Source organism: Chrysochloris asiatica, unplaced genomic scaffold, assembly GCF_000296735.1.
Source record: "Chrysochloris asiatica unplaced genomic scaffold, ChrAsi1.0 scaffold00092, whole genome shotgun sequence".
Taxonomy (NCBI): Eukaryota; Metazoa; Chordata; class Mammalia; order Afrosoricida; family Chrysochloridae; genus Chrysochloris; species Chrysochloris asiatica.
In genome coordinates this window covers 2,737,085-2,751,297 of record NW_006408610.1, presented here as the reverse complement: position 1 = coordinate 2,751,297, position 14,213 = coordinate 2,737,085, and the positions used below count along the sequence as shown (strand labels likewise).

The 14,213-nt window shown below is 42.2% G+C and overlaps 1 protein-coding gene across 1 annotated transcript in view; it reads right to left on the bottom strand.

Moving 5' to 3' along the window:
* SNUPN (snurportin 1) overlaps window positions 1-14,213 on the bottom strand; it is a 41,967-nt gene that overhangs the window by 3,048 nt on the left and 24,706 nt on the right. Inside the window, exons 4-7 of the mRNA XM_006866467.1 lie at window positions 11,370-11,474; window positions 10,996-11,092; window positions 7,942-8,039; window positions 4,782-4,859 (exon numbers count right to left, since the gene is read on the bottom strand). Of these exons, the coding sequence (XP_006866529.1) occupies window positions 4,782-4,859; window positions 7,942-8,039; window positions 10,996-11,092; window positions 11,370-11,474 (378 nt within the window). The remainder of the gene's footprint in view (window positions 1-4,781; window positions 4,860-7,941; window positions 8,040-10,995; window positions 11,093-11,369; window positions 11,475-14,213) is intronic.

Here is a 14,213-nt window from a genome sequence, read left to right as displayed (position 1 = left end):
TATATGGCATCTTTCATAGTTCAGCTACTGAAAACTTGCAGGAAGCTGCAGCCCCCAGAGACATAATGAATGTTCCAACAATATGAACTTGCAGAAGGCATGATGATTCTGCTCACTTAACACCGACATCCAACGTTTGTGAGTTGCTGTTGTTAATTTGATTCCGTATACAGAGATCTTAAAAGAGTGTAATATTCAAGATAGACAGACTTTACTACTTAAGGTAAACTATATTTGTTTCCCAGACTTTATGGATATTTTTGGTCTAAAATTTACAGATTATTTTAGTGCAATAGTTTTGAGGGTTCATCCAGCCTCTATGACTCCAGAAAGTCTGGATTCCAAGATGATTTGAAATTCTGTTCTGCTCTTTCCCTCTTTTGATTAGGATTAGGATTCTTCTACAGACTCTTGCATCAAAATGTTCAATGATGGTAGGTAGGCCCCATCCAGTTTTTCTGCTCTGGAAGAGTTGTTTATGGAGGCAATTAGCCACATATTCCATTTTCTCTTTCGTATATATGAGCTTTGAAAAATTATCAATGTCTAGGTCCCACCCTAGAAATTCGACTCAACTGATCTGAGGTGGGGATCAGTGGTTTTTTTTTTTAAGCTCTCCAACTGATATTGAAGGAGCCTCAGTGGCACAATGGTTAAGTGCTCAGCTAACTGATAGGCTGGTGATTTGAACCTGCCAACAGCACCATAGGAGAAAAGACCTGGTTATCTGCTCCTCTAAACTGCAGAGCCTAGAAAATCCAATGGAGCACTTCTACTCTGTGCCAGCAGGCTGCTGTGGCTTGGAATGTCAGCAGGGCACAAATCAACAACTCATTTTACCATGCAGGCAGACTGAGAGGCACTCTAATTCCTAAGAGGGATCTGTATTCCTCAGCTGGCCCTAAGGAAGGGCTAGTGAAGCCCGTTCTAGGCCAGCAAGGATTTTAAAACTGAAACGTGTTAGGGCTACAAGCCTCTGAAGCCAGAATGCCTAGGTGTGAAGCCCAAGTCTGCCAATCATTTAATCTCCATGAGTCTCAGTTTACATCTGTAAAATGGGATAATAAAAGCATCTGCTTGACCATGGAGCATCTGGTGGGTTCAAAATGCTGACTTTTCAGTTAGCAGCCAAAAGAGCTTTGACCATTGCTCACATTTTTCTTCTTTGCATATAACTCACCCATGCATATAATACACAGAATGCACATAGAAAATTAATGCCTGAGAGGGCTGCATTGTTAAAAACACACTAAGTATAAGCCACAGCAACTGACTACACAGAAGGGGTTAGCAAACACAGTAAGAGGATCTGCAAATATAGAGGCAGAATATCTCCCACACAAGGGAGAATTGTGGTCAAGACCTGACGTATTGCAGCCAAGTGCTAACAAGAGTCGGCCACCTGGAACTCAGCCCTTTCCTCTGCCCAGTATACTGCTGTGCTTTACAACTCCTGGTTCCCGAGGCTCCACTCTCCTCACCCCAGACTCAGCCTGCTCAACAAGAGAATATAATTCACTTTATAGAATGCACAGCCACACTGATTCACTGAATTTGTTTCATGAAGGACATATCGAAAGTGTGCTTTGTTCAACTTTATCACAGTAGCAAGTGTCGAGATTTAATCATGAGCCCAGTTTCAGAAGAAGTTGCCTAAACTGTGACTTGAACAATCAAAAGGAAAATCATTGAAAAATCTTTGGCAAAATTTCCGTTAAGACATTTTCATTTCATATATCTTAAGGTGTACACACTGTAATTTCTAATCAAGCTAAATTTTTGGCATGGCTACTACTATATTCTGCTTCAAAATACATACCCTATATATATATTTAAAAGTATCTTCTTATAAGAGGTGTTAGGCAGATTCAATGGGGTACTGAAAGGGGATTTAAAAAGTTCATGGGAAAAGTCCATTATAGCTTCATCCCATCTTTCCACGAACTTTTTGAAGCCACCATGTACACTTTGTTGTTGTTGTTGTTAAGTGCCGTCGAGTCGGTTTCGACCCATAGCGACCCTGTACAGGGTTTCCGAGGCTGTAAATCTTTACGGGAGCAGATCGCCTCATCTTTCTCCCGCGGAGCATGTACACTTAGGGCACTTAGAACAGCATCTTAGAGCAGTATCCCATGTTCCCTTTCTTCAATTCATAGGTCCTTCTAGGACCTAACTGAGAGCATCACTAGCAGTAGAGTCTATTCATTCTCCAGTAAGTGGTTGTCCAAATGCCTTTAGAACATTTGTAAGCATTCCAAGCAAATGTCAATCTGCAGGCTTGGCTAATAAAATGCCCTGAAGGTAACTATTATGTATTTAAATCATTAAGTGGATAGTCAAGACACCTTAGTTATCATCCTGGATGGTGGGGCCTTGGGTAAGACAGCCTGCGTTCTTACCTGTAAAATGGGGAGACTGACTGGATGAAGGCACTCCCCAGTTCAGATACAAGAAAGCACTCCCAGTTCAGGGCTATGGACCAACAGCTCCAGCGTCACCAGGGGATAAGTTAGGAATGCATGTTTTCCAATCCAGCCCCCACCTATGACCATTTAATTGATTCTGACTCATTGCGACTCTTCACGGAGTAGAACTGCTTCCTCCTCAAGGGTTCCCAGACTGTAATCTATGGGAGCAGACAGCCTCATCTTTCTCCCGCGGGGTCCAGAACTACTAAATCACAAACTCTAAACACAAAGCCCAGGAATCGATGTTTAAACAATTCTCTGGGTGCTACTGATGCATATACAACTGTGCTAGAATTTTAAATAATTATTTAAAATTATATTTATTTTGTTGTTTTTGAGAATACACACAGCAAAACATACACCAATTCAAGTTTCTACATGTAGCATTCAGTGACATTTATTACATTCCTCACTCTGTTTCTGAGAGCTTTTCTCCCCCATTAACATAAAGTCACTGCCTCCTAAGTTTCCTATCTAATCTTTCAAGTTGCTGTTGTCAGTTTGGTCCCATATAAATAGTTCTTAAAAGAGCACAATGCTCAAGGCACATTTTTAGCTCATTAAACTACCTATTGTTTGGTTGTAAGACATCTTCAGAGAGTATTTGTGGTTTAAGGTTTAAAGATTATGTCAGGGCAAATAGTTTCAGTAATTCATCCAACCTTCATGGCTCTAGGAAGTCTGGAATCCATGGGAATTTGACATTTTGTATTTTCCCCTTTTGATTAGGATTTTTCTCTGGAATCTTTGACCAAGTGTCCAATAACAGTAGCTGAGCACCATCCTGTTCCTCTGGTCTCATGGAAAACGAGGCAATTGTTCACAGAGACAATTAGCCACACATTCCATATCCTCCCCCTTTTCCTGACTCTTCTTCCTCTGTAGTTCCAAAGAAAAGAATTCAATTATCCTGTCCTAAATGACCGCTTAACAAGCTTTTAACAACAAGGAGGTAGAACAGAAGCACTAAACATGTCACTGGGCAAGTTAACTGGGATGTCCCGTGAAACCATGACCCTTAGTCTCCAAATCAAGAAACCAACATCCAGGATGTTTTTGGCTGCATATCAGCAGTCCCAGCAGCCACGTTTTTGTTGTTGTTGTTGTCATTATAAATACATCGCACACCAGGTACACTACTTATTGGAGTTCTGGTGTGGAGCTCTGCGCTAATGCATCAGACTGCAAAGTTGTTTGAACTGCAAGGTGGGTGGTTCAAGCTCACCACCTGCTCCTTGGAAACCCTATACAGGGTCGCTATGGGTCGGAATCAACAGCATTAACAACTTATTGACAGCAGTGACAATCATCAGCTGTGTAAGCCTACTCTGAAATGATGCAACACTCTCAGCCCCATTAACAATCATCAGCTGTGTAAGACTACCTTTAATCAATGCACCATTTCCATCACCTCCTTTTTTCCTCCCTCCCACCCCTGCTAACCAAAGAAACGTTGTGCTCTGTGAGTACATTTGCTTTGTCTTTTTTTATATAAGTCATGTTGCAAAATAACTTGTCCTTTTTGTGACTGACTTATTTCACTCAGCATAATAAATGTCTTCCAGCTCCACCCATACTCTAAACAGCATTGTTAACAGAATCATTTATTATTGTGTATCAAACATTATTTACTGAGTGCCTACTGTAAGCATTATATGCAGATATTACAAATATCATTTAAGGAGCTCTGGTGGTGTAGTGGTTAAGAATTGGGCTGCTAACCTCAAGGTCAACAGTTCAAAATTACCAGCTGTTAAGTGAGAGAAAGATGAGGCTTTCTGCTCCCGTAAAGATTTACAGCCTCGGAAACCCAACGTAGGGTCACTATGAGTCGGAACTGACTCCACAGCACATAACCACCACCACCACAATATCATTTGGTTCTCATAATAACCCCATGGAGTAGGTATTATTCAAATTTATTACAAAGATCAAGAAACTAAGGCCAAATCAGGTTATTAATTTAATCTAGTAATCCTCAAGAGTCCTGGTGTGGCGCTGTGAGTTACTACACTGGACTGCAAAGTCGGTTTGAACCACAAAGTCAATGGTTCAAGCTCATCAGCTGCTCTTCGGAAACCCTACACAGGGTCGCTATGGGTTGGAACCGACTCTACAGCACTTAACAACAACAACAATCCTCAAAGTCAGAACTGGAATTCAGATCTGGATGACTGCTAAAGCCATACTATTTCCAGGACGCCATGCTGCCTTAAACAAAGACAGTATCATTCAGAATGGTTATACTGAGATGACAGACGAATGCACATTTAGCTCCTTAAAGAACTGCACGATTCTAACTCCAGCTCTTACAGGATTGAGCTTTGTTTTCTCTCCCAGTCCTTCTTCTTCTGGTAACTTCGAATGCATCCAATAGAACCGGAAATCAGTCTGCCATAGAGAAGAGAGGGAAAAACATGGAGTATTGAGACAGGGGGAAGGATGTATAGAAATCAGGATTAGACACATGTCACTTATTGACTAGCGTCTTGTGATGGAAGTCTTGAGGAATGCTGAAGCCTGCACATCCCTGGCCCCTTTGCTTGAGCAATTGTAAAGATGTGTAAGACATGTCCAGGGTACATAGCTAGGCAGTCACATTCTGAGATATCATTAAGGAAGACCACCTATAAAAATTCATATTTTATGAGACATGCTATTAAGGAAGATTACCCATAAAAATTCTGTACGTTTACTTCCTTGTGAGATATTTTACAGGTCAGACTGGTTTACCTAGTACCCTAGGCATAACTTTAAAGGACACACCTTGTACTGAGGTAGAGGAGAATGGCAGTCCCTGGGAGGGGTTTGAACCAGGATCCCAAATAACTACACATGGTTGACTTCCCAGAATAAGTTCTGTCTGCTCCTACCAGAGAGACCTTTGTAGTGAAATGCTGAGCAGGCACCCAATTACCTTTTTTAAGAGGGGCCACTTCCTGGAAATCCCTGCCTATCCTTGTGAATCAACATAATGCCTTTTCCCATCCAAAACTTAAAACAAAACGCACCAAAACACCACGGCTTTTGTTGGGGAGTCAGGGGTTAAGAGTTACACTAAACCCTTCCATATCCACTTGCAAGCCTCTTTTCTATAATCAACCTTTGCTCATATGGAAACGCTGCCTCACCTGACTATCCTTAATCAATAGAAGGTAAGACCCCTCTTTTGAAGGGCAGAGGTGAAAGTAATAGTCCCGGTAACAATATTGCTTATCTGAGTAATATGAGGACACCCCATTGAAAAGAGCCACCAGATTTACTAAGAACCCCATTGCCCTTTATAAAAATAAAAACTGCCCCAGTGTCAGGAAGATGCTTATAAAAGTTTTGAAGATTTCCGCCTCCCTAAAATCCAGTTGGATTATTGATAAGCCCTAAAGACAACATTTACTATTGTAGGCCTACTATGTGTGTGGCTCCGTGTTTGGCATTTTACATGCATCATCTTAGCAACCCTTACAACTACCCTCTGAGGAGATAACCCTTCCATCTACCCTCTGAGGAATACACAGTCATCATCCCCATTATACAAGAAAAGATTCAGAGATTCAGAGAGGTTAAGTCACTTGCCCAAGTACACACACAAAGTACCGTAGGACCCAAGACTCCAACTCCAAAACATATTACGTTAGCCTTTGTTTTCTTTTACTCTTGAGGATTACCAATTACCGCATGGTTCTAACTTCTCATAAACGATTTTCTTCTTTGAGTTTCTGATATGTATTTGTTCTGTACTTATTTCAGGGCTTTTCTTTTAAATTACTTTATGTTATGAAATTAAATATTTACAGTCTTCACGGTGACTTTAGTTAGCAAATGTTTTAAAATGATCAAATATCAGAACCAACAGGAAACTGACATTGAGCAGTTCTGGATTGAATTTCTGAGTTCTGAGTTTTCGGCTTGGCGCTGCACTTGGGCAATACTTAATACATGTGGCTCTCATCTCCACATGAAGAAGGTAATAACAGTCCTCACCTTCTAGAGCTGTTGAAAGGGATGCAAGTAGATACTAATCACCAAGTGCTTAGCAATGCAGATCTTGGCTATTAACCACTGAATGAATGGCAAGGGGAAAGTCTGAACCACCTCCTGGGATGACTTGAAACTGTATCTTGGGGTGACAGCCGCCATGTCACTAATGTACTAGTGACACAGCATACATTAGACTGCTCTAATGTACTACTTGAGCCCGCAGAAGGATCACCTAGAGGCTTGTTAGAACATAAACCCTAGCCCCACAGTGTTTGATTCAGATCTGAGAATGTGCATTTCTAACAACTTGCTAAGGCTCCATAAGATAAGCATGGGATTGCAAACCACAAGGTTTATAGTTCGAGACCACCAGACACTCCACAGAAAAAAGATGAGGCTTTCTGCTCCTGTGAAGATTTAAAGCCTCGAAAACTCTATACAGGAACTGACTTGAAGGCACTTAACAACAACAACAAACAACAAACAACTTCCTGCTACTCCTGATTCAGGGACCACATATGAAGAATTGATAAGCTAATCGATGAAGAGCCAAAACAAACAAAAACCCAATGTCATCGAGTCGATCACAAGTCATAGGGCAGAGTAGAACTGCTCCCTCCGTAGGATTTCCAAGACCGTATATCTTTACAGAAGCAGACAGCTTCATTTTTCTCCCTCCGAGTGGCTGGTGGGTTTGAACCACCAACTTCATGGTTGGCAGTCCAATGCTTAGCCCACAGTGCCACCAAGGCTCCTTCAAAGAGCAAGAGGGAGTATCAAAAGGCAATGCTATGAACGAGGGAGACAGTGATGGTGGGAGAGCTGCTGATAGGGAGGCTGAAGGGCCAAGCCAGCCTTACTCTGATGGCTGTGCTGTTCATCTGTAAGACTCACCAATATGAGAAAAACTTTGAGGGAAGGTGAAAGGTGAGGGTAGAATTGTGGGACCTCTCCTCACTTGGAAAGTCTCCTTTCAGAGCTATCCCCTCAGAGATTCAAGGCTTTGTGCCCTACCCAGAAAGCCCCGCCACTTTCAGGGTCAGGATGTGGTTGATGGAGTGAAGGGTGGAGGATTTTATTTGATGGTGCCTTCCATTAGACCTTCTCTCCCTTGTGTCCACCTGCACAAAGTGACATTCCCCCTGCTAACGCCACTGTCTTCCCTACCAGCAATCCTTCCACATTCAGGTACAAGGTGAGGGCGTTTGCAGCTGCTACCAAGTCCCAGGCTACCCTTCTGCTGTTTCTGTGTTTCCTTCCTTTAAGAATTGCCATACTTCCCTTAGTCTTTTTTCTCTCTCTCTTTAAAAAAAAAAAACCAAACTAATTTAAACACACTGAAAGATTAAGATGTAAGGAGCATTAGATAATGTTCTTGATACACCACATCCTGTACACACCTAGAAGTTGGTCACGTACGAAACCCACATGCTGAGCCACTTTCCCGGGAGGAGAGAAGACAGGAGAAGACAAAAGTGGAGTACCAAGTCCTCACCTGACAGTCATAAAAAGGGTGTCCCCGCCAGCACATCACATCTAAAACATAGTAGGTCTGGTTTACCTCACTGTAAATGCAGTCCAGAATGGTATAGTCTAGGGACACAAATCAGAGAGTCAATGCAGGATGCCCTCGGACTCAGACTCCCCCCTGCCACGATTCAGGGAGTCCCCCCTCCTACACTGCCCAGTCACAATGTAATAATCATTGGTTCTTGCAGTAATCCCCAGTGCTTGGGTCCCCCTGGGGTCAGGATTAACAGCTTGTTGGGTGACAGTTTTTCACAACCGGTAGGACAGCACAAGAGGGATCAGACATTCTTCAAGCCAGGTGGAATTCTGAACTCCTAGAATTGTCTTACTTTAGAGTTCAAGTTTTAAAGAACATAATCTTTAGTTTTCATATACAACTACTTTTGTGATCCTATCATGAGCGCTGCATAGTTACGTGGGCAACATTAATTTAAGGTAGTGATAATCCAGTTGCAGAGCTAAGATGATCACAAAGGGAAGAACCGAAAGCTAAACTGTACAGCATCCATTATGAGCAATGGGAAAGTAAGAGAAGATGGATACAGCAGAAGATGCTTCATGGCAGATGGGATATGAACAATGTTCTGGGAACACCAGGATTTAAACACCATTTCAGTTGTGATTTATGTACAACCTTGGACCAACAGTGTTCTGTGATACAGGGATCGAGACACAGTCTGAATAGGTAAAGGAGAGAGAAAAAACATTTAGGGGCTTGACTGTCTTGTAGATATTGGTTTCCCATGCCTACTATTGTAAAATAGACATTTAAGTGTGATAGAAATGAATACTGAGAATTATGATTACAGAAAACTTGTAAGCCCATCTTCAGTCTATAACTGAATGGATTAGCTAAAAGAGGAATTAAAATTTACTCGGGGAAATGGGCTTCTTGTTAAGCCTTTGTGGAGTATGAAGTCACAGGTGGAATTCTGATCTCCACCTAGAACCTTCTGAGGTGGGACATTCCCACTTGAAAAGACACGCAGACCAACCCAGAACTACTGGGAGAATAGAAGATTTTTATTGAAAAGAAATACCAGCAGAAAAAAAGCAGATTGGCTGTTCGAGTATCAAACAGGTTCTTGCTTTGGAGGGACCAATGCAAGAAAAGTCAGGGAAAACCCCCTTCTAAGACTGAAACTCAAAGGGAACCCACAAGCAGTCTAGTATGCTCGCTGGTGACCACTCTGATCTACTTGTGAATGGAAGTGGGGGAAATACAGCAATGAAAACAAGGGCTGAGTTTGGCCATGTTCCATAGACACCCGCTGATCTTGAGATGAGAAAGAGATGAGAAGGGCTGGCTGGTCTGAACTTTGGAAGATGTATGAACTCTTAAGCCTATGGGCACTGACCTAGCCCCTAGGGTTAGAGCTGAGAGTGAAGCAGCCAACTGGCTTGTTGTGGGGAGGTGTGTATGAACTCCCAAACTTGCAGCAAGTACCCATTTGACCTAGCTTGAATGGCTAACTGAAGATAAGCATGTTTGACACAGTGAGCAAGTGCAAATTGCTACAATTTGATGAACTAGACTTTTGCTTATGGATGCAGTTGCTAAAAATTCCAACTGGAATGGAACGATTCTTCATATCAAGGAACAAGCTTGTTTCCTTAGTGTAAGGTTGATAGGTACAGGCAATTTAGACATTGACGATCAAAAATTGGGGGAGGGGGCTGGCTATAAAGGCATGAAGTAGCTGGCTTACAAGCTTTCATGAGTGTTCTTAGTTTCAAAACAAGGGCGGTAAGGTAGAATCCCCACTGAATAGTTTTCTTCTTTTCTAGATGGATCTGGTGAAAGGGAGTAGGGAATGATGCTGATAGGATTTTATAATTCAACTGTGAGCAATTATTAGCAGGATTAATTGCAATTGTGACAACTGTAATTGTACAAGATATGTAACTAAAAGGAGGGAGTAGTTAATGTTTCATTTCAGGAACAGAGGATACCAGAACCAACAAGAAGGAAGACCAAGAGTGGAGCATGAAACCCTACCTAGAAAAGTGGTCACAGCAAAGATGGCGGCAGAGACGATGGCATGGAGACAGAAGAGTTACAGAATAGTGCAACTAGACATGGACTGAGAGAGGCTGGGTGCCTGAGGGCTGGAGGCTGGCTTACAAAATGTGGCCTCTGGACATTTAAATAAATATATATATATTGTTGATTTGTGAAAAATAAGATGTAAACGGGAAGCCACAGGGAGGAAGCAGGATAACTGTTGTTACAGGGAGGGGATTGTAATCATTGATATGAAACAAAACATATGATTGTTTGAAAGTAAAGCTGATGATCTTGTCTGTTAAGTGTCCCTCAATTCATAGTAAAAAATGAAAGAAAAAAAGAGAAAGAACATTTCGGGTGGGAAAGGGCCAGAGGTAGAGTGTGGGGGCAAGGAAGCAAGCAAATAAATAGAGCTGGGAGGGGCATGGAAAGCAGGAGAAAGAATTAAGAAAGGGTGGGTCAAAGACCATTTGTGAAGGGCTTAGAAGCTGAGAGATTAGAGTGGGCTGAGTGCAGGGGATGCAAGGAACTGTGGAACCAGCTCTCCCACTTTCTCACCCAGTGACTGTGGGCAAGTTAGTGAACCTCCACGACCTTCGTTTCCTCAGCTGGGTTCGAATGGGAGGGAGAAGCTACAGTGAGGACAATGAAAAAGAAAAAGGAATTTGGCAGAGAAGCCCCAGTGACAGCTTGCTCTATTTTCATCCCTGGCGTTCTCTGAGGGGCCTTTCCACTAGGAACTGCATCTGTCCCCTCATAAAGCCAGTCCCTAGGAAAGCAGAGTGACCTTAATTCAGGAATTCGTTACCCAGAGCTTCATAGAACTGTGACACCTGTCATTGGGGGGCGGGGGAGAAGGGGGTATGGGGACAGAGCTAGAGTCCAGTGGCCAGCACAGTACCTAAAGTGGGCAGTTTCAAAGGTGTGCTCTCAAAGTGGGTTTCTAAAACGACTCACCATACAACTTGCACTTTCTACTGATTATAAAACGTAAACATTTTATGTGGGTACCTTTTGCTGTTGTTGAGTTTCGCTTGTTGCCTCCTGGCAAGAGGGAAGAAAATCTGTTGACACAGTAGCCACTCTTGGTGTAGGCACTAGTAAAACCCTGTGTGGAGAGAAAGCTACCATTCTCAGCAGGCACCTCGGTTTCCCCCACCCTCTTGCTCTCTCATTCTGCAGGTTGTCACCCAGACGAAACTCTCAACAACTCCCTCCTACAGGAAAGCGCCTCAGCTTCAGGCACAGCTGCAGTGGGAGACAGGAATATGGAGCACAAAGAACCCCCCTACAACTCCATGGCAGGCACAGAACAACGAAGGCAGAGCCAGGCCAGGGCGGTAAACAGATCAAGCATGCTGGATCAGGCTGGGGCAGCTACTCACCCTGGAGGCCACGATTAGAGCTCTTTTTCCAACAGGGCAGACGACCACGATCCATTCCTGCCCCAAATCTGAAGGGACGTCAATTAACCACTCAGAGAGCATCAACTAGAACACAAAAAATGGTGTTAAAAGATCAGCAGGGCCGTGTTACTCAAATGTTGACAATGACAAGCAGTCACATTCAACACAGTTGCTAACAATTCATGTAAAAGACTGAATGACCATGGGACCCCATCCCACTTACTCAGTTGTGAGCTCATTTCCTGCTAACTGAGGAGACGGGAGCCACTCAGCTTCTCCCTCACTTTCATGACTTACATATCCATCCCCATCCACACTGCCTCATTCCCTGTATCAGGGTGATGGGACCCTCTTCCTTTCCCTCCTTCATCCACCCACTTACTATTATCATAACTGCCATGTTCCGGGACTACCCCTTGGAGATTAAAGTTCCTAGCCTTGATACGCCCTTAGACAAGATCATCATTTCCCAAAATGGCATCCCAAATACCGTATCATACATAGGGTGTTAGGAAATTTGCCTTTAAAGAAAGTGCTGTGGTGAAATTTTGGGAAGACTCTCCCTTCCACTGAGAGTTCCTCCCCTCCATATAAAGACCATCACATCAACAGATTTTTCATCTCCCCTTCTCCACATATTCCTTCCCCTTAGCCCACAAATACTTATCCACCAATCTTAAAAAATGAAAAATCAAAGGCATTTTTGTCAAACTATCACACTTTCTATTTTTATATTTCTTGACGCTTCCTTCCTGCCCATTGACATCCGTAGTCCAGATTTGCCGTTCCACTGCCCTGAGAAAGGTCACATCTCTCTTCTCTCTTCTTTACCCCATTCACCCCACTCTACTCCTCACCCCATGTGACATTATTAGTCACACCTTCTGCCATGACACATGTCCTCCTGGCTCCTTGACACAGTGCTATTCTGTTCTACCTCCAAACATTCCTCTACACACTCCAAAACCCGTCTTAGATCCTTGGCGTAGAGTTCTTCTATTCCTGCAGCAACGCTGTCACTTCTATAAGGATGTTTCCTTCATCTCCGGCTTTCTTTTCTTTTCTTAAGACCTTTACGAGGATGCTTCAAAAAGTTCACGGGAAAATCCTCTTATCTTTCAATTCCATCTCCCACAAACTATTTGAAGTCCCTTTGTATTTTGGCTGTTTACTTGGCATCTGTTTCCCTGCTTCTCATTTCTGCACCTTACACTCAGTACATCCAAAACAGAATTCATGTCTTTCTGCTGCCTGAGTACTTCCCACCCCCGGAAACCTTCTCATCCTGGTCTGCATTTTGTAACTGCCCATGGAACCATCGTTCTGTTAATAAACTTTAAAAACATGGCATAATCAACTCGCCCTTAAAAAACAGCACTAATATAGCAATAAATTCACAAGCAACAAGAACAACAATAGATAAATGGGTTACATCAGGAATTTAAACTTTGGTGCTGCAAATGATATCATCAAGAAAATGAAAAGGCAACCTACAGAGTGAGAGAAAGTATTTATAAAGCATGTATCTGGCAAGGGGATTGTAGCTAGAACATATAAAGAATTCTTACCAATCAATAATACATAGACAACCCAATTTTAAAATGGGCAAGAGATTTGAATAGACATTTCTCCAAGAAGATATACAAATGGCCAATGACCACATAAAAAGATGCACATTATTATTCATCTGCTGTAATTAAGTGCTGTCAAGTCAGTTGCAACCCTGTATAGGGTTTCCAAGGAGTAGCTGGTGGATTTGAATCACCCATCTTGTGATTGACTGTAAATCAAAGCCACAATGAGTTACAGTGAGCCAGAATGGCTATAATTTAAAAAACAGACAATATAAGTGATAGTGAGGAACCTTATGTTACTGATGAGAAGTAAAATGGTAGGACCATTTTGGAAAACATTAAAAAAACGGCTACAACAGTACATCAACAGGGAACTGCCAGAGGTTCCAGTCAGATTCAGATGCAGATGTGGAACAAAGTGTATCACTGCTGACATCAGATGGATCTTGGCTGAAAGCAAAGGATACCAGAATGACGTATACCTGTGCTTTATTGACTATGCAAAGGCTTTTGACTGTGTGGATCATGACAAGCTATGGCCAACAATGCAGAGAATGAGTACTCTGTACCAATTATGCTCATGAGGAACCTGTAATAGGCCAAGAGGTAGTTGTTCAAATAGAACAAAGGGACACGGAAAATGGTTTAAAACGGGGAAATGTTCACCATATTTATTCAATCTATATGCAAAAAAATAATACAAGAAGCTGGATTATATGAAGAAAACATGGCATCAAGATTGGAAGAAGACTCAGTAACAACATGCAATAGGCAGATGATGCAACCTTGCTTGCTGAAAGTGAAGAGGGTTTAAAAATATTTACTGATGAAGATCAAAGAACACAGCCTTCTGTATGGGTTGCACCTCACTATAAACAGAACAAAAATCCTCACCACTAGACCAATAAATAACAGACAAATGAAGAAAAGATTGAAGTTGTCAAAGACTTTATAGTTTGCTAGGATCAACCATCAACACTCATGGAAACAGCAGTCAAGAAATCAAACAATGTATTGCATTAGGCAAATCTGCTGCACAAGACCTCTTTAAAAGTATTCAAGAGAAAAGATGTCAGTTTGAAGACTAGGGTGTGCCTGACCCAAGCCATAGTATTTTCAATAGCCTCATATGCATGTGAATGTTGGACAATGAGTAAAGAACGTAGAAGAATTGATGCATTTCAGTTATGGTGCTGGAGAATATTAAAAGTACCACGGACTGCAAGAAGAACAAATTTGTGTTAGAAGA